The 18,921-nt window shown below is 41.2% G+C and overlaps 1 protein-coding gene across 9 annotated transcripts in view; it reads left to right on the forward strand.

The window, feature by feature from the left end:
* Positions 1-18,921, forward strand: part of PDE10A (phosphodiesterase 10A) — a 378,653-nt gene that overhangs the window by 282,022 nt on the left and 77,710 nt on the right. For all 9 annotated transcript variants that reach the window (XM_089530056.1, XM_089530059.1, XM_089530058.1 and 6 more), the window contains one exon: positions 17,126-17,246. In XM_089530056.1, the coding sequence (XP_089386182.1) occupies positions 17,126-17,246 (121 nt within the window). The remainder of the gene's footprint in view (positions 1-17,125; positions 17,247-18,921) is intronic.

The following is an 18,921-nucleotide window of genomic DNA, read 5'->3' on the forward strand; positions in this document are numbered from 1 at the left end:
GCATGAGATTGCTGTGGCCCCAACCTGGCCAGGAAAGGGGTGGCCTCACGCTGTCCCTTAAGGGCAATCTGTACAGCCCTTTAACCCCCTAGAAATACCCATTGTAGAAGAGGCAGGAGGGAAGTGAGTGCTTAAACTGTAATATTTTCCACTAAAATCTCAATGTCCCACAGCTGCATTTACCAATGCTAGTGTTCTAGATTTCTGCATACCTACAAACACAGGATTGGGATAAAAACAGCGGAGGAGAGAACTAGGGTTAAAATTCATGTTTAATAATTTTATCTGTCCATGGATAATTTAATCTGTCAGTTGTTAGCAAATTGCCCCTTTCGAGATCATTTTGCAAGGGGTGAACAATCAGGTTAACATTTCACACAACCTGCCTTCAAATATGGAGTTTTCCTCACCACCACTACTACAGCTCTGTATACACTGCTTTTGTTCTTTTTTGGGTGAGGCTATTCCTGAGCCTTGTGTACACAATACACAATGTAATGGAACATTGTAAGTGACAGCTAAAAGAATAATTCCTGATTTCTAATGCTCTTTTAAATTATGTTGCATTTAGTAGTAGCATACACAGAGTGATCAGACTAATTGTCCAGTTTGATTTTTTTTCTTTTCTAGATTAAACTAGTTAATTTTCTAATAATATCTTAGAGCTTTTGCATTAAAATTAAAGTCATCACTTTGTATGTGAGTATCTCAAATGCCAAACTATTACAATTTTTAAAATGAAATTATGTATTCATTCAGAAAATGAGAGCCTCTTTTACTGAAATATAACAGTTGAATGTCAGTGCGTATGTGTATAAATTCTCTTTAGCTTGGGGAATCAAACTAAAATTTAATATAGGTACTGTATAATTGGTGATACTAAGTACTATATACACTCGACTATAAGTCAAGAAATTTATGCTCCATAATGGACTCCAAAATCATGGGTAGACTTATATATGGGGCTATAAGTTAATACTGCGTATAAAATTCCTAAAAGAAGTGTCCACCTTCCTCTGTAGCCAGGGATCTTTAAACAGCTTCCTGTTTGAGTCCTCGCGTGCTCACCCCCCCTCCCCCCCCCCCCCCCCGCCGTTATCCATACAATCCACCCTGCACACTTAGGTCCTTTGGGGAAAATTTACTGCAGCCAAAAAAGACTAGGCTAGCTGCAGTTACCCAGAGGGCCTTTTAATTTGCCACTCCCAAATTATGGAATGGCCTGGCGGAAGAGATCCAACATGTTGCCAATCTTGATAGCTTTAAAAAGGCTATCAAGATGGATCTTTTCCAACAGGCCTTCGCTGAATAAGTCATTCTGTCAGCCTGCTGATATAGACCATCTTGCTGGTACCCTAAGATACTCTATCTTCCCTGTCTCTGATTGGTTTAATGAGTGTTTTAATGATTTAGGGTGTAATGTGTTGTTGTTATGTTGAAATTATTTTTGTGTGGGGGGGGGAGGAAGGGGATAGTGGAACTTACATTTTATATTGTATGAATTATATGTATTTTATAGTGTAAAAAATTATTATTGCTGTAAGCCACCACAATCCTACAGGAGAGGCAAGATAAAAATAAATACAAATTATTATTATTATTATTTATCCCTCAGCCTTCCCTTGCAGCCAGAACTAACAAACAGCTGCTGAGCCAAGGGACACACACACAGAGAGTATGCCCTTGGTAAAGGGAAGAGAGAGAGAGAGTTTGTGTGTGCATGTGTGGGTGTGACATGGTTTGTTTCCCTATTTTCCATATTGAGACTATGACCCTTGAGAGAGGGAGATGTAGGGAGGGAAATGGTGTTTTGTTCCCCCCTTTAAATCTTTTGTAACATGCCCCAGTGTTTGACCCTCGACTTATCCATGGGTTATATCAAAATCCATGATTCTGGCACCCAAAACTGCCCTCGACTTATAAATGAAGTTGACTTATACATGAGTATATACGATAATAAATTGATAGAGTTCATTTTTCATTGGAGGAGGAAAAGAAAAGAAAAGCATGCCATCATTTTAGGTAGATATAAACTAACTGGCTTGAAGCTTCATTATTATTATTATTATTATTATTATTATTATTTTGCATTGCAAATAAAAAGAGTTTCCATTCATAGAAGAAAAGTTGTACCCATGGAAGAAATATACAATCTCTAAGTGACAGTTTTTCTGTAAGCGCTACTTTCCTTCCATATGTTAAAAGTTCTTCCTTTCACAGAACCAAATTTAAGATCCAAGCCACTGCATTCATTGTGGTTTTCAACCATGGTATAGCGGACTGTGACTCTGGAGACCAGGGTTCAAAACCCCGCTCAGCCATGGAAACCCAATGGGCGACTTGAGCAAGTCACTCTCTCTCAGCCTGAAAAGGAGGCAAATGCAATCCCTTTCTGAACAAATCTTGCCAAGAAAACCTCATAAATAGGTTCACCTTAGAGTCACTGTACGTTGGAGTGACTTGAAGACATAGAACAACAATGACAGTACAGTGGGCCCTTGTTATCTGCTGGGGTTTGGTTTTAGGATATCCCATGGATAACAAAATCCGTGGATGCTCATTAAATATAATGGCAGAACAAAATGGTGTCCCTTATATAAAATGGAAAAATCAAGGTTTGCTATTTGGAATTTTACTTTTTTGGAATATTTTCAAGCTGTGGATGCTTGAATCTGTGGATAAAAAATCAGTGGCTATGGAGGGCCGACTGTACAGTCCAGACATACTGTACAAGTGTATTCTTGAGGCAGGCACCTCACATTCAAAATGTTTCCATAGAGGTAATGAGGAGAATTTTCTGTTAATCCTTTTAAAGAAATCAAGGATAGGTACAGGTGGCCCTTCTCTTACATGGGGGATCCGTTCCAGACCCCCCCCCCCCCCCCCACCACATAAAAGAAAAAACAGGTAAGCTTGAGCCCCATTGGAAGTAATGGGGCTTGTATTCTGGCCCATTACTTCTTCCAGGGTGTGCGAGGCTTACTTCCGGCACGGCTTCCAGCATATGTGGAAGAGGAATTCAAACAAATAGCACGTGTAGAGGTAAAGTCAGAAAATATAACGTGCAGAATAAGCTAAGGCTTGCTAGAGAGGTTAAGAACAATAGAAAGGGCTTTTTTGGGTATGTCCATAGCAAAAGGAAGAAAAAAATGGTAGGCCAATGCATGGAGAAGGTGGCAAAATCCTAAAAGGAAACAGAAAACACATAACTGTTCGACACCTTCTTTGCCACAGACTTTTCAAAAAAGGAAAAGGGTGCTCAACCTGAGGAAAATGGAGTAGAGGACACAATAGGGGAAACATAGCACAGAATAAGTAAAGACATAGTACAGGAATATCTGGTTAATATAAATGAATTTAATTTAAGTCTCTGGGACTAGATGAACTAAATCCAAGGGTATTAAAAGAGCTGGCAAATCTTAGAGCCATTGGCAATAATGTTTGAGAATTCCTGGAGAACAGGGGAAGTCCCAGCAGACTGGAGGTGGGCAAACGTCATCCCCATCTTCAAAAAGGGGAAAAAAGAGGATCCCAACAACTATTGTCCAGTTAGTCTGACATCAATACATCTGACATCAATTGGCAGCCATTTTGAGACCGTGTGCTTGAGACCGTGTGCTCGTTGCTGAAGGGGCAGAGCTTCTGTGAGTCACATCTGTGAGTCACAAGGGGAAGAGCTAGCAGACTAGCTTTATATACCACCTTCCAGAGAATTTTCATTTTCTATAACTCAACAACTCTGCTCAAGTGGCATCAGGTTAGAATCAGATATTGAAACAGAACCTTCTCTTTAAGTGTAAGATAGCAGCCAGTACTTACCTTTAAAGAAGTATTCCCAGTAGATTGACTGTTATATTTACTACTAAAGACTTTGCAGTATGGACAACGAGGGATCTGCCGCAGTCACCTGCAACTCTTGTGGGATGTTTCTCTTCTTGCCTACAGAAGTGGAGAACTTCACATGCACCAATTGCAAGTTGGTAGCACTCTTGGAGGAGAAAGTGCAGCAGCTGGAGTCCAGAGTAGCTACCCTTCAGCATATTAGGGAACAAGAGGATTTCCTGGACACAATAGAACTAACCATCTTGGATGAGTACCACGCAGAGGAAGATGCTAGGGTGGAAGAGGTCAATTGCCAAACAGAGGAGGCAGACAGCTGGAGGAATGTCACAAAGAGAAGTAAGCCAAGAAGGAATTGTTCGGGGAGCTTGCAGCTAGAGAATCGATTCGAAGCTCTTTCCCTTATCAAGGAGGATGAAGAAGAGCAGCATGGACAGGCTTCGGGGACAGACCAGGGGAGCCTGAGAGTCCCACCCGAGGGAACAGTCGCTGCTAAGCCTCGGAGGAGGCGTGTGGTCGTAGTGGGGGACTCCTTGCTGAAGGGTACAGAAGCAGTGATTTGTAGGCCTGACAAGATGTCTCGAGAGGTGTGCTGTCTTCCAGGTGCAAGGATCCGTGATGTGACAGAGAGGCTGACAAGACTGGTCAAGCCTACTGACCAATACCCCTTTCTTTTGGTCCACGTGGGAACTAATGATACTGCAAGACACAGCATTCAGAACATCAAAAGGGATTATGAGGCGCTTGGTAGGAAGCTGAAAGGAATGGATGTACAGGTTGTCATCTCGTCTCTTCTGCCAGTTGAAGGGCATGGTCCAGGAAGGGAGAGGAAAATAGCAGATGTGAACAACTGGCTTCGCAGATGGTGCCGCCGAGAAGGATTTGGATTCTTCCATCATGGGCTGCGGTTCCATGAGGAGGGACTTCTTGCAACAGATGGGTTGCATCTCACGCCAGTTGGAAGAAATGTTTTTGCCAACAGTCTCAAGAACTTGATCAGGAGAGCTTTAAACTGAGTTCTGAGGGGAAGGGAGACAATATTAAGGAAGGCGAAAGGGATGGCGAAAATAGTCAAACTGACACAGAGGAAACAAGGCAAACAGTGCAAGGACCCAACAGTGGGAGGTAAAAAAACTTGCACAGGCAGCAAGTAAAAGGGAACCATGGTCTGCGATGTCTCTACACTAATGCACAGAGCATGGGAAATAAGCAAGATGAACTCGAACTCCTAGTACAACAAAGCAAATATGATATAATAGGCATCACTGAAACCTGGTGGGATGAGTCTCATGATTGGAATGTGGAAATAGAGGGGTATAACCTTATTAAGAGAAATAGGCCAAACAGGAAAGGAGGAGGAATAGCACTATATGTCAGAGATATTTACACCAGTGAAGAGATCCTGGACATCAATCATGGAAGCCAGGTGGAGAGCATCTGGATAAGAATCAAAGGGGAGGGAAACAACAAGGGTGTTACGGTGGGAGTCTACTACAGATCCCCAAGTCAGACTGAGGAATTGGATGATATCTTTCTAGAACAGATGACCACACAGTCAGAAAAGAGAGATGTAGTAGTGATGGGCGACTTCAACTATCCTGATATTTGCTGGAAGTCAAACTCAGCAAAATCCTCAAGGTCTAGCAAATTCCTCACTTGCCTGGAAGACAATTTCATGGTCCAAAAGGTGGAAGAGGCAACAAGGGGGTCAGCTATTTTAGATCTGATCCTAACCAACAAGGATGACTTGGTTAATGGGGTGCAAGTGGTGGGATCATTAGGTGGAAGTGACCATGTTCTCCTGGAGTTTGTAATACAGTGGAAAGGAGAAGCCAGGCAGAGTCAGACACGCATCCTAGACTTTAGGAGGGCGGATTTCAGTAAACTTAGAGAAGTATTGAGGGCGATTCCATGGTCAGAAATACTAAAAGATAAAGGAGTTCAGGACGGATGGGACTTTCTCAAAAGGGAGATACTGAAGGCACAATTTCAAACAGTTCCAGTGAGAAAGAAAAACGGGAGGTGTCTCAAGAAACCAGGATGGATGACTAAGGAACTTTCAACCGAGCTAAGTTTGAAACGGAACATGTATAAGAAATGGAAAAAGGGGGAAATCACGAAAAAGGAATTCAAAGAAATAGCAGGCATGTGTAAGGGTAAAGTCAGAAAAGCTAAAGCGCAGAATGAACTCAGGCTTGCTAGAGAGGTTAAGAACAATAAAAAGGGCTTTTTTGGATATGTCCGCAGCAAGAGGAAGAAGAAGGAAACGGTAGGGCCACTGTGTGGAGAAGATGGCAAAATGCTAACAGGAGATAGAGAAAAGGCAAAATTACTCAACACCTTCTTTCCCTCAGTCTTCTCAGAAAAGGCAAAGGGTGCTCAACCTGAGGATAATGGAGCAGAGGACAGAATAGGGGCATTTCAGCACAGAATAAGTAAAGAGATAGTAGAGGAACACCTTGTTAATCTAAATGAATTTAAGTCTCCGGGACCAGATGAACTCCATCCAAGGGTATTAAAAGAACTGGCAAAAGTAATATCGGAGCCATTGGCAATCATATTTGAAAACTCCTGGAGAACAGGAGAGATCCCAGCAGACTGGCGGAGGGCAAACGTTGTCCCCATCTTCAAAAAGGGGAAAAAAGAGGATCCCAACAATTATCGTCCAGTTAGTCTGACATCAGTTCTAGGAAAGATTCTGGAGCAGATCATTAAACAGAGAGTCTGTGAACATCTAGAAGGCAATGCCATAATCACAAAAAGTCAACATGGGTTTCAGAGAAACAAGTCATGCCAGACAAATCTAATCTCTTTCTTTGATAAAATTACCAGCTTGGTAGATGAAGGGAATGCTGTGGATATAGTATATCTTGATTTCAGTAAGGCCTTTGACAAGGTTTCCCATGACATTCTTGCAAACAAGCTTGTAAAATGTGGGCTAGACAAAGGAACTGTTAAATGGATCTGTAATTGGTTGACCGGCCGAACCCAAAGGGTGCTCAACAATGGCTCCTTTTCATCCTGGAGAGAAGTGACCAGTGGGGTCCCACAGGGCTCTGTCCTGGGCCCAGTGCTATTCAACATCTTTATCAATGACCTGGATGACAGAATTGGGAGCATACTTATCAAATTTGCAGATGACACCAAATTAGGGGGAATAGCTAATACCCCAGAGGACAGGATCAAGATTCAAAATGACCTGAATAGACTAGAAAGCTGGGCCAAAGCTAACAAAATGAAATTCAACACAGAGAAATGTAAGGTATTGCACTTAGGGCGGAAAAATAAAATGCACAGATATAGGATGGGTGACACCTGGCTCAATGAAACTACGTGTGAAAGGGATCTAGGAGTCCAAGTAGATCACAAATTGAACATGAGTGAACAGTGTGATGCGGCAGCTAAAAAGGCCAATGCTATTTTAGGCTGCATCAATAGAAGTATAGTGTCTAGATCAAGAGAAGTAATAGTGCCACTGTATTCTGCTCTGGTCAGGCCCCACCTAGAATATTGTGTCCAGTTCTGGGCGCCACAATTCAGAAAGGACATTGAGAAACTGGAGCGTGTCCAAAGGAGGGCGACAAAAATGGTGAAGGGTCTGGAAACCATGCCCTATGAGGAACGACTTAGGGAGCTGGGGATGTTTAGCCTGGAGAAAAGAAGGTTAAGAGGTGATATGATAGCCCTGTTTGAATATTTGAAAGGATGTCATATTGAGGAGGGAGCAAGCTTGTTTTCTGCTGCTCCAGAGAACAGGACCCGGAACAATGGATGCAAGCTACAGGAAAAGAGATTCCACCTGAACATTAGGAGGAACTTCCTGACAGTAAGGGCTGTTCGACAGTGGAATGCACTTCCTCGGAAGGTGATAGAGTCTCCTTCCTTGGAGGTCTTTAAACAGAGGCTGGATGGCCATCTGTCAGGGATGCTTTGATATGGATTTCCTGCATGGCAGGGGGTTGGACTGGATGGCCCTAGTGGTCTCTTCCAACTCTATGATTCTATGAATACCTGGAAAAATTCTAGAGCAGATCATTAAACAGAGTGTCTATGAATATTTAGAAGGGAATGCATCACAAAAAGACAACATGGCTTTCAGAGGAACAAGGCATGCCAGACTAATCTGATCTCTTTTGATAAAATTATCAGCTTGGTAGATGAAGGGAATGCTGTAGATATAGCATATTCTGTATTGATTTCAGTAAGGCCTTTGACAAGCCCCCCTATGATATTCTTGTGAACAAGCTAGTAAAATGTGGGCTAGACAATGCAACTGTTAAATAGATTTGTAATTGGTTGACCGGTTGAACCCAAAGGATGCTCAGCAATGGCTCTTTTTCATCCTGGAGAGAGGAGACCATTGGGATGCTACAGGGTTCTGTCCTGGGCCCAGTTCTATTCATCATCTTTATCAACAACTTGGATTAAAGAATAGGGGGAATGCTTATCAAATTTTCAGATGATACCAAATTGGGAGGAATATCTAATTCCCCAGAGGAAAGGATCAAAATTCAAAAAGACCTGAATAGATTAGAAAGCTGTGCCAAAACTAACTAAATGAACTTCAGTAGGGAGAAATGTAAGGTACTGTACTTAGGCAGAAAAAATAAAATGCATAGATATAGGATGGAGGACACCTGGCTTAACAAGATTACATGTGAAAGTGATCTAGGAGTCCTAGTAGACCACAAATTGAACATGAGTCAACAGTGTGATGCAGCAGCTAAAAAGGCCGATGTGATTCTAGGCTGCATCAATAGAAGTATAGTGTCTAGATCAAGGAAAGTAATAGTGCCTCTGTATTCTGCTTTGGTCAGGCCTCATCTGGATGGCCCTTGTGGTTTCTTCTAACTCTATGATTCTATGATTCTTTAACCCCAGATTCCTAGGTCTGATGAAATGTAAGTGCCCTACAATAAATTCCAGAGTGAGTGTAAGCAGCCATTCATTGTATCACTGTGATATCAGTATCAATTGAGAACCAAGTTGTGTAACCAAGAGAAACCCATGCAAGTATTTTCCATTTTTGAGGGATGGAACATTATATTATGTAGACACATCTCTACATGACATTGTCATGTAGACATGTGTCTACATAATATAATGTTCCATCCCTCAAAAATGAAAAATATTTGCATGAGGTTTTCTTGGTAGCACAACATAGTTCTTTCTAAGAAAAATGTGTTGGATAGGAAGGAGGAACTGAAGACACTCCCCCCCTTGCCTTTTCACATTTTTATCTTTCATCATTATTTATTTCTTCATCGTACCACGTTTCTTTATTGATTTATGGGTGGATCATGGTTCAGTGCTCAAGGCCTTTTTTTAATGTTTGTGTTTATATTTTTATCTTATATTTCATGTTTTATTTTGTGAACGGTCCAAAGTTCTAGTCACTGAGTGGCACATAATTGTAGTAAATAAATAAATTTTAGCAGAAAAAATCTACCTGAGACATTAATTTTTTATAGTTCCTTGATAAATGATCATTTAAATAAGCATGCCTCCAAACTGTTGTGATTGTGATACAACATTGTGAAATTTAGCCATTGAATGCTAGTGTTGTATATTCCATAGTTTCAGTTTATTTTGCCATGCCAAAGTTCATATATGAATAACAAGATTTACAATGCCAGTGATTAACCAGTATGCAGTTGAAATAGAAAGTGACAATATGCTGCTAAGGTTTGCTCACAATTTTTCCTCCTGCTATTACATTAAGAGCATCTTTGTGTATTTATTTTCCCAATAAATTAAAAAATGAGAGTCAAAGTGAATTAAAATTAAACAAATGGAATTATCATTTTATAAATATAATCAGTGCAAAATTAAAAGCCTCTTCTACAGTAAGTCAAGCCATTTGCCAAAGGCCTGCCTCAGTAAAAAGGTCTTTGCCTTTTTATTGAGGGATGGAGCCAGTCAAATCTAGCACATGTACAGTTTGTTATTTTGTTGTGTACCTTCAAGTCTTTCGCAATTTATGGCAAGCCTAAGGTGAACCTATCATGGCAAGATTTATTCAGAGAACGTTTGCCCTTGTCTTCTCCCAAGGCTGAGAACATGTGACTTGGCCAAAGAACACCTTGTGGGTTTCATGTCCGAGTAGGAACTTGAACCCTGGTTTTCAGAGTTGCAGTCCAACACTCAAACCACTATGCCACTATGTTTAAATTTTATGGAAATGCTCTTTCCACACTGGAAATTCTTTAAAGTGTGTGCCTTCTAGTCATTTCTGACTTAGGGTGACCCTATGATGAACCTGTCATGTTTTTGTGGCAAGATTTGTTCAAAGGGAATTTGTCATTGCCTTTCTCTGGGATGACTCAATAATTTCTACAGCCAAGTGGGGGTTCAAACCCTGGTCTCACAGAGTCCCATTTCAATACTCAGACCACTGAGCTCTGTTGCTTTGTAAAGGAAACTGCAACAATCAAATGAGTTTAAGATTTGCATGATAAATGTGCCCAAAGGCACAAAAAGTAATTTAAGATAAACTAAAGTTTAATAAAGATTATTCACATAGCTGTGTCTGCTTTCTTACACTAACCCCTTGGCTTTCAGCCCTGCTTAGAGTTTGTTATTTAGAGTTGAGAGTTTGTTACATGCTGCCTGTAGGTGTAGAAATACCTGCAGTTGTGTATTGTATATTAGAAGATGCACAGGTTACACTTGTGACTCAACTCCTTGTGCTCATTAATAATAGATCTAGATGGCATGCTTTGGGCGGGGCGTGCAAACCCTGAGACATATTGGCTCCACGTGGCTTCCAAAGTCAGGGCTTGGACTACAAACTCGCAGACATGCTGGTGGAATGCTTTAAAACTTTACTGAACTTCAGTCACAAACCCAACACCCAAACATAAAACCCCCAGTTCCAGGTGTCCTTCCATTCCTTCACGGAGACTCCTTCCCAAACTCTTCTTTCAGCCCGAAGCACTTCTCCAAAATCTCCAGCTCACACTTGTCCCTCTCCGATGGCTCTGCACCTTGCTCCCACAGCAGTTCTTTAGGATCACACCACTCCCCTTCCAAGGTTCCTCCATCCTTTCTCCGCCACTTGCTTTCCCGGGGATATCTAAAGTCCTCTTCCTCTTTAGGGTCTCGAAGCTTTACCTCTAGGTGAGGTCCCACTCTAAGCAGCCCATGTCTTTCTTGAAGGGTCGTGGGGCGGCCGTCTCTCTGGGGAGTTCTTGTCTCCTTTCCTGGCCCTGCTCTGACTGCTCCCCGCATCATGTTCTTCCACGTCTTCCCTCCTCCACACGTTCTCCTCTCCCTCACCTTTTATACCCTTCCCCAAGGGCCTCGTCCCCTCATCCTCTACTTCCCCTGGGTCCTCCTTTCCCTCCAGTGGTATCTCTGCCCAACCAACCCTCCCCTCGCCCCCCTCCCTGACTACTCTAACTCTTCATCTGAATGTTAGAACTTCTAAGCAGGCAGTTAGTGATACCACATGGTTATATTGTGTCTATAGGCTTGTATGCATAGATCAAAAGGCTTGTGTTGCCCCTGGCCTTGAATAGTCCTGTATAGATAATGCAGGCCATTAGCCCTGGGCTGGGATCGGCCAGCTTGGACACCAATCCAGTAATTCTGGACTGTTCCCAGGGCCTTAGTCCAGTGCAAAAAAACCTTGTTGTTTGCAGAGGAATTTTCTTGAAACTCCAGTGACAGCTGGCACACCATATGACCTTGCATGTCCTTTACCTGCTTTTGCCCAAACATCCCAGAAGACTCCCATTGTGGTCTGTGGCATTTGATGGGGGTGGCTGGCCACGTTGGTGTACCCAGGTGTCCAGTGTCCGTCTTACTGAGCTATGATACGAGTCTTCTGAGAAGACATAATGGCAGAGGCATGTAAAGAGGGTGTGGTGGTAGCAGCTTTATGGTGCAATGGCATATGTATTTGTAAACACCTGTCTGTTGCTGTGTCATCCCAGTAACTGACCTGGGTCAGAATCGAGGCTTGACCCATACTGTCCTGCCCATCTGCTTAGGCCCCTATAAGCTTGGGATATGAGGAAATAGGAAAATGACAAGTACAGCTGTGTTATTTATTCTGAAATGCAGCCAGTTTCTGATGCCTTCCTACAGACAGGGTTAATTTCACATGTCATTATTTCATGAAGGTAAACCTATTCTCTGAATTTGTTTCTGTATGTTTTCATCCCAGGAGATTATGGCTGTAGTAGGCCTTTGAAATGGGTTTAGGAAAGGAACTGTTCAGACATTCCAGCTAACTTCTTAGGTGATGTGAGATATATAGGTTTCACATAGAGATACAGATTTTGGCCTAGTAATGACTCCATGGCTGACTGATAGGATGGATCTTAGAATATTGGCCCTCATCCCCTTCCCCTTCCCCTTTTGTGTCGTGTCTTTTTAGATTGTAAGCCTTAGGGCAGGGAACTGTCCAATTAAAAAGATTGTATGTACAGCGCTGTGTAAATTTACAGCGCTTTATAAATAAAGGTTAATAATAATAATAAATAATAATAATATCTTTCTTCTTAGAAGAAAGAATATTTGACTGTCTGGGAAATTTGAAAGTTTAAATCAGAATCATAGAATTGAATAATAGAATCATAGAGTTGGAAGAAACCACAAGAGCTATCCAGTCCCATCCCTGCCATACAGGAACTCTCAATCAAAGCACCCTCAACAGATGGCCATCCAGCCTCTGTTTAAAGACCTCTAAAGAAGGAGACTCCACCATCTCTGAGGCAGTGTGTTCCTCTGTCGAACAGCTCTTACTGTCAGGAAGTTCCTCCTAATGTTTAGATGGAATCTCTTTTCCTGTAGCTTGCATCCATTGTTCTGTGTGCTATTCTCTGGAGCAGCAGAAAACGAGCTTCCTAGCTCCTGAATATGACATCCCTTCAAATCGTTAAACCGGGCTACCATATCACCTCTTAACCATCTCTTTTCTAGGCTAAACATACCCAGCTCCCTAAGTGTCCCCTGATAGGGCATGGTTTCCAGACCCTTCACCATTTTGGTCACCCTCCTCTGGACACGCTTCAACTTGTCAACATCCCTTTTGAATTGTGGGCCCAGAAGTGGACATAGTATTTCAGGTGAGGCCACACCAAAGCAGAATACAGTGTCATTATTACTTCCCTTGATCTAGAGACACTATACTTCTATTGATGCAGCCTAGAATTGCATTGGCCTTTTTAGCTGCTGCCTCACATTCCTGACTTATGTTCAACTTGTGCTTCTAGATCCCTTTTACATGTACTGTTGTAATATTTTGTTTCTTAATAGGTATATACAATAGTAACACGAGGAAGGGCCAATTTATTGTTTTACTTCTCCTTTCTATTAGTAGCCTTTAAGTATATTTTTATTAACTTAAAAAATGTCAGTTTAAAAATACAAGGTTTCACCTTTTTCCCGCTATCAAGTGTTAAAAGTACTCTTAATTTTAATTTATGAAGACTTGGGCAGCTCAGTCCTTATAATTTTGTCATTATCTTGAGCTGCAAATATGATTTTTTTTTACATTGTTACAAATTGCAAAGACATTATTGGTGTTAGAAATGCAGTGTTTAAATTATCTTAAAAATTGAAGTGTAATTTAAAATTTCAAGATACAATAATGTGATCTACTAAAGTGTTCAATTGAAAAATTAGTTTCAAAAGTTGCATTCACAAAGACTTCTGTTTTAGTATCATTTTCTCTGGGATACCTTAGATGTCAAGGAGATTGACCAAAAGGAGCAGCAGCCAGATGCCACTTTGACCATGATTGGGTGGAGACTATGGCGAAGGCACAGCTGACTCTTAAATCGGGCCACCACGGTGGTCTCAAATGGGGTGCCATGAGGAGCAGTTTTTCACCACTCCTTTTTGTGCCCGTTTTTCCCGGCTCCCAAAGCTGCCCCCAAAGCTGTCGGAAGCTGCTTTATTTGGTCCATCTGTTTCTGGCCTTAGTTACATAAGACTTTTTTTACTTAATCTAAGTGAAGTTTTGACTTGTTCTTTCTTAGTTTCTGTCAGAATTTAGTTTTCAGTTATTGTAAGTATACACAGCTCAAATAAATATTTGAAAAGATTAATGGTCAGTCTTCAGTCTAAAATTAGCAATGAAACCTTAGAAATGAATATGCCAGTTCTTCAGTTAGCATCCCAACATATATGTAAGCCTGTTACAGACAGCCAAAATAAAGCTGCTTCGAGTCACAGTGGAGGTATGGTGATTCAATGATGCATGTGTCCTAAGAGTCCAGAAGTCACACCAAAGCCACACTCCAGCCCTAAGGACTGGAGCATGGCTTTGGTGTGGCTCCTGGACTCTTAGGACGCATGCATCATTGAAACACCATACCTCCACTGTGACTCGAAGCAGCTTTATTTTGGCTGTCTGTAACAGGCCGTAGTTTCTTAGGCAAGCATAGTAATTTCAGAATGGTGTGGCTTATGAAGTATTCTGAACAGTATGAAACAAAACCAAAGCCAAAATCCTAAGCATACTTAGAGGAAGACAGTTTATAGGATGGCTTTTCTTATATTTGAAATTGCCTTGTATTTTTGCAGTATTTAGAGAACTGTTACTAGGTTATGTAAGGTAAATGGGGAAGTAGGAGTGAGACTTATTTCTAACGCCTGCAACAGATGGGCCAAATGAAGTGGCTTCCAGCTATTTTGGAGACATGGTGTTCAAATGATACATGCCTCCAAAGTGGCCTAAAGATATGCTGCAGCTGTGCTCTGGTCCTTTGGACCAGAGCGAAAAGGAACCAGCATAATTCGGCTCCTGGCAGCACGGGCTGGGTCCTGTGGTCACGCCTTGCTCCTAAAGTGGGCCATGTAGTTAGTGCAGTCCTGACCTGCTTGCAGCTGCAGTGGATTCAAGCCACTCTTTTGTGTCTATTGGCTCTGGCCCTAAGTAGATATGTATTGGGTATTGTTAAAGACAGAGCCATGCTACCATCATTAGCTGCTACCATCTGAACTTTTTATTTCAGTCAACGTAGATAAAGATTATAAAGCAGTGTTGCTGGAAGAGGTCCATGCATTCATTTCTTAATTACTTCCATGGCTTTCCAGTATGTTTTTGATCTCTTCAGACACAACACATTCACATACCTTGGAGAACTTTGTAGATGACACAAACTTTGAACATCTACAAGAGAGAGTCATTGAAGTGTTTGGGGAAGAAGGACTTTTTTTAAGGCACAAAATGATCTAAGTTGATACAGATGTCAAAACACTAAAATGGGTATCATCTTTTAATTATAGGAAATTAATAACCTCCTGTTACTAGTTCATTTTGAGGAGTTTGTTGCAGTAGATTATAATCCAGAACCCAAACCTCTTACATTGAGTAAAAAAGGTCCATCTAGTTTAGCATTGTCTAATATCAACTCTCCAAGGATTTAGAGGAGAATGTGACATGCAAATCACTCTACCTCTGTGCTGTAGGTGACAGGCCTTTATTTACCTTTGATGGGCAAATAGGTTTTGCATTCAGACTGAGTTAATCATTTTAGGGCTTTATTGCCTGAGGCAAGTAAATCCCAATTACATTGGGATAATTGCGCCTCTGTGTGGGGTTTACTGCACAATGACCTTCTTCTTTGGTTGTCCTCCCGTGGGAGACATTTGAAATGCACTTCTTTTAATTAACACAAAAGTTCCATTAATGATCTCCTTTTCCCACTTCTGTTGTCCTACGATTTCTTCTGTATATGTTTAGTTGTGTGTTTATATTGATTTTGGGTGGGCAGGGGACATGCCATCATGGGAGGAGGAGAAGGAGTGGATGGATACCAGGAAGCTGAGTACCAAGGAAAACCAATAATCCATGTGGCTGAGGAGAAAGGAACAAATCTATGCCCTGTGTGTGTCAGGGTGAGTTAAGAAAACGGGCTCAGGTGTGTGATGGGGGGCCACTCCAGTGGAAGCAGGATGGAGGAAGAAGGGTGTGCAGAATCTGGCTTGAGAGTAACGGTGCACCTGTAGAGAGTGTAGCTGAGGCAGCCTCCTGGAGGGCTGGGTACCTTTGTCTTCTCCAGGATCTCTGCTCAGTTGTCACAGTCACACTCCACAGATCACACTGAGGCTCAGCCGCTTGGCCTCTGAACCCTACCTCTCCCCCTTAAGGCTTAGTACATGAATATTTAAAACCCAGCAGCTGTGAGAGACAGTGTTTCACTATGAAGTTGTAATGCTATGGCATTATAAAGTCCCCATTCTCTCTTAGTTAACATTGTTTCTAATTTAATTTTCTGTGTGTGTGCATGTGCACATGCATGTATGTTTGAGTGCATGCACATTAGTGTGTGTGTAGGGGATATCTCTCTCTCTCTCTCTCTGCACCAAACTAGGAAAAGGGACAGTACTGAGTGGTACTGACTGGGCAGTGCCAAACACTGTGTGCGATAAAGGTTTTATCAGAACAAAGGCTCCAATACCAGGAAGATTACAAAAGTGTGATAAGGAAGAGAACAGTCCCAATTTAATAGTATGTTTGAAAATTGCTGCTTTAATGAGAGAAGAGGCACATGCAGTAAGACTATTTTATAATGAGTTAATGGCCCGAGACAGATGGGCAAGAAGCAGCGAGCTAGGACCGATTCTAGGGTTTTGGAGCATGCAGCAACCGCACACTCTGGAACCCTAGTTCGTGCCGGCAGTGCCATGACTGCACGGCCCCACCCACATGGGACATGCATCCATCACACAAGCGTGGTGCCGCATCTACAGACCGTGGCACCACATTTGTGTCACGAATGCATCACAATGTTCCAATGGCCCACTAGTGACATCCACCGCGCGGACTGAAAAGAACCCGGTTTTTCCGGGTTCTTTTTGGTCCGGAGGGATGCCACATGGTTTAGCTGCTGTGGCGTCCCTCTGGAGGAAAAATGGATGGCTCCAACCTGCCCTTTTGGGGCAGTCTATCAAGCCCCAGTGTCTCTTAGTTATTCAATAGATAGCAAAGCATGAATTAGGTTGCAATCCTATACCCCCTACCTTGGAGTAAACACTATTAAACACAGTTGGAATTAAAGTTTTGAGGAGATAAAAGACTGTACTTATTGTACACTGAACGCATCTCAAGAAGCAGACATAAGTTTATGAAAGCTCAAGATGCCAACTTCTTTCTTTTCTTACTCTCAAAGATTCTACAGGATCTCTCTACATAAGATTATATTGTTAGTTTAGATTACCAACTCATCTAGAAGCCTCTAAAACACTAATATTTGTTTCTTTTCATATTAATTTTTCATAGTAGTTCAATAAAGTCTGTTTTTGTTTTGTTTTGTTTTGTTTTCAATAGTACCAGAATTCTGATATGCAAGAAGTGGTATATGAACTGAACAGCTATATAGAGCAACGGTTGGATATAGGAGGGAACAATCAACTGCTATTATATGAATTGAGTAGTATCATTCGAATGGGTAAGAAAACATTTTGGGTATTTTGAAATTAAGATGTGCAGTGGTATTTTTAACACTATTTAGAGCATTACTTTTAAGAAAGTCTTACACTGTGAACCATATACCAGAACAGAAAGCCCAGGTAGGGCTATAGTGCAGTGCTTCCTAACCTTTTCTATCCCCCATATCTCTAGGAAATATTTGGTTAATGTTCATACGTTGTAAAAACAAAACAAAAACTATTATTACATTTCAAGATGAAGAAGTCTAATTTTTTAATCACAAATTGAACAATGTATTACAGTTAAACAAACTGCACTTAAAAAAAAAAAAGCTTTTAACTCAGTAGATAAAATGAGCAATTAGATTCCAGTTTATTCAGAAAACAGTAAACTATTGTAAAAAAATGTATTGTAAATTGATTGTAATAAAATTTATTCGGTCATTGACCAGTATAAAAACAAATCACACAAGCAACATATCAATATAACAATAACAAATTAAAATATAAACTGATAGTAGACTGTACATGTACGGTATCAAACAGTTCTTTCTACACGGTAATAAAATGGCCATTTGACAGTTGAGGGCGCAGTTTACAAACAATATAACAAAATTTAGCCACCTTAAGGGATACTGTAGGATCATTGTTGTCCAATAGGAGGCGTAAATAAAAGGAGTCAGGTTTGCCTGGGAATTTACACAGTAGTGGGCTAATCAGTTGGTGACGAATGTCTCTATAGAACTGACAATAAAGGAAAACATGCTCATTGGTTTCAACAGTGCCCGAGCCACATGGGCAAAAACGGATTTCAAAAGGTGTTTTTTTAAATCTACCTTCCAACATGGCTGTGGGCAACACATTGAAACGTGCCAGAGTTAGAGCCCTTCTGAACTTCGGGAGGGTAACATGGAACAGATATGGAGCTGGGGAGGGGACCAAAACTTGAGCACTGAACATGACATATTTTGAAAGGGAAGTTGAGTCCATATATCTTTCTGCTTCTAGGATTTTTTTTTAATAGTAGATTTGGCTCTATCAGTGTCAAGCTTTAAAATTTCATTTTTATTGAGACCAAGCTCGTTTAATTTCTTAAGGAGGGAAATTTCCCAAGAGGATTTAAAGGAATCCAGGAAATTTAAATTTGTCAGACCTCCAGAAGTTTTATGCAATTTTTACCAATAGGTGAGTATACTAATCCACAGACTAGATTCTATTTTAATAGTCCCAGCCTCCCTTCTGAGAACAGCGTTCGGAACACAATGGGCAACCTGAAAGATTCTCCTAAGGAACTTAGTTTGCACACGTTCAATTACATTTATGTTACTATATGGTCCCAATTGGGCTCCGTATAGCAATTGAGGGCGAACCTTGGCATTAAACAGTTTAATTGCGGCTGGAATGAACTGAGCACCTTTAGTGAAATTTTTTTTTTAAAATAGCCGTTATAGTTCTTTGGGCATTACTAATGACAAGTTCTGAATGGGCTGTTCTCCTACCAGAGGTATGAAATACCATCCCGAGATATTTGAAAGTCTTAACCTGCTCTATATGTTGTCTATCAAGTCTCCATTGTCTCAATTTGGGGCGGTGAGCAAAAGTAAGAATCTTAGTCTTAGAGGAGTTAATTGTTAATTTCTCCTCTTTACAAAACAAAGCAAGAGAATTTAGGGCTCTTTTAAGTCCGATGGGGGA

This window comes from Sceloporus occidentalis, unplaced genomic scaffold, assembly GCF_023333645.1.
Source record: "Sceloporus occidentalis isolate IW3139 unplaced genomic scaffold, rSceOcc1.0.p SCAF_6, whole genome shotgun sequence".
In the NCBI taxonomy this organism is placed as follows: domain Eukaryota; kingdom Metazoa; phylum Chordata; class Lepidosauria; order Squamata; family Phrynosomatidae; genus Sceloporus; species Sceloporus occidentalis.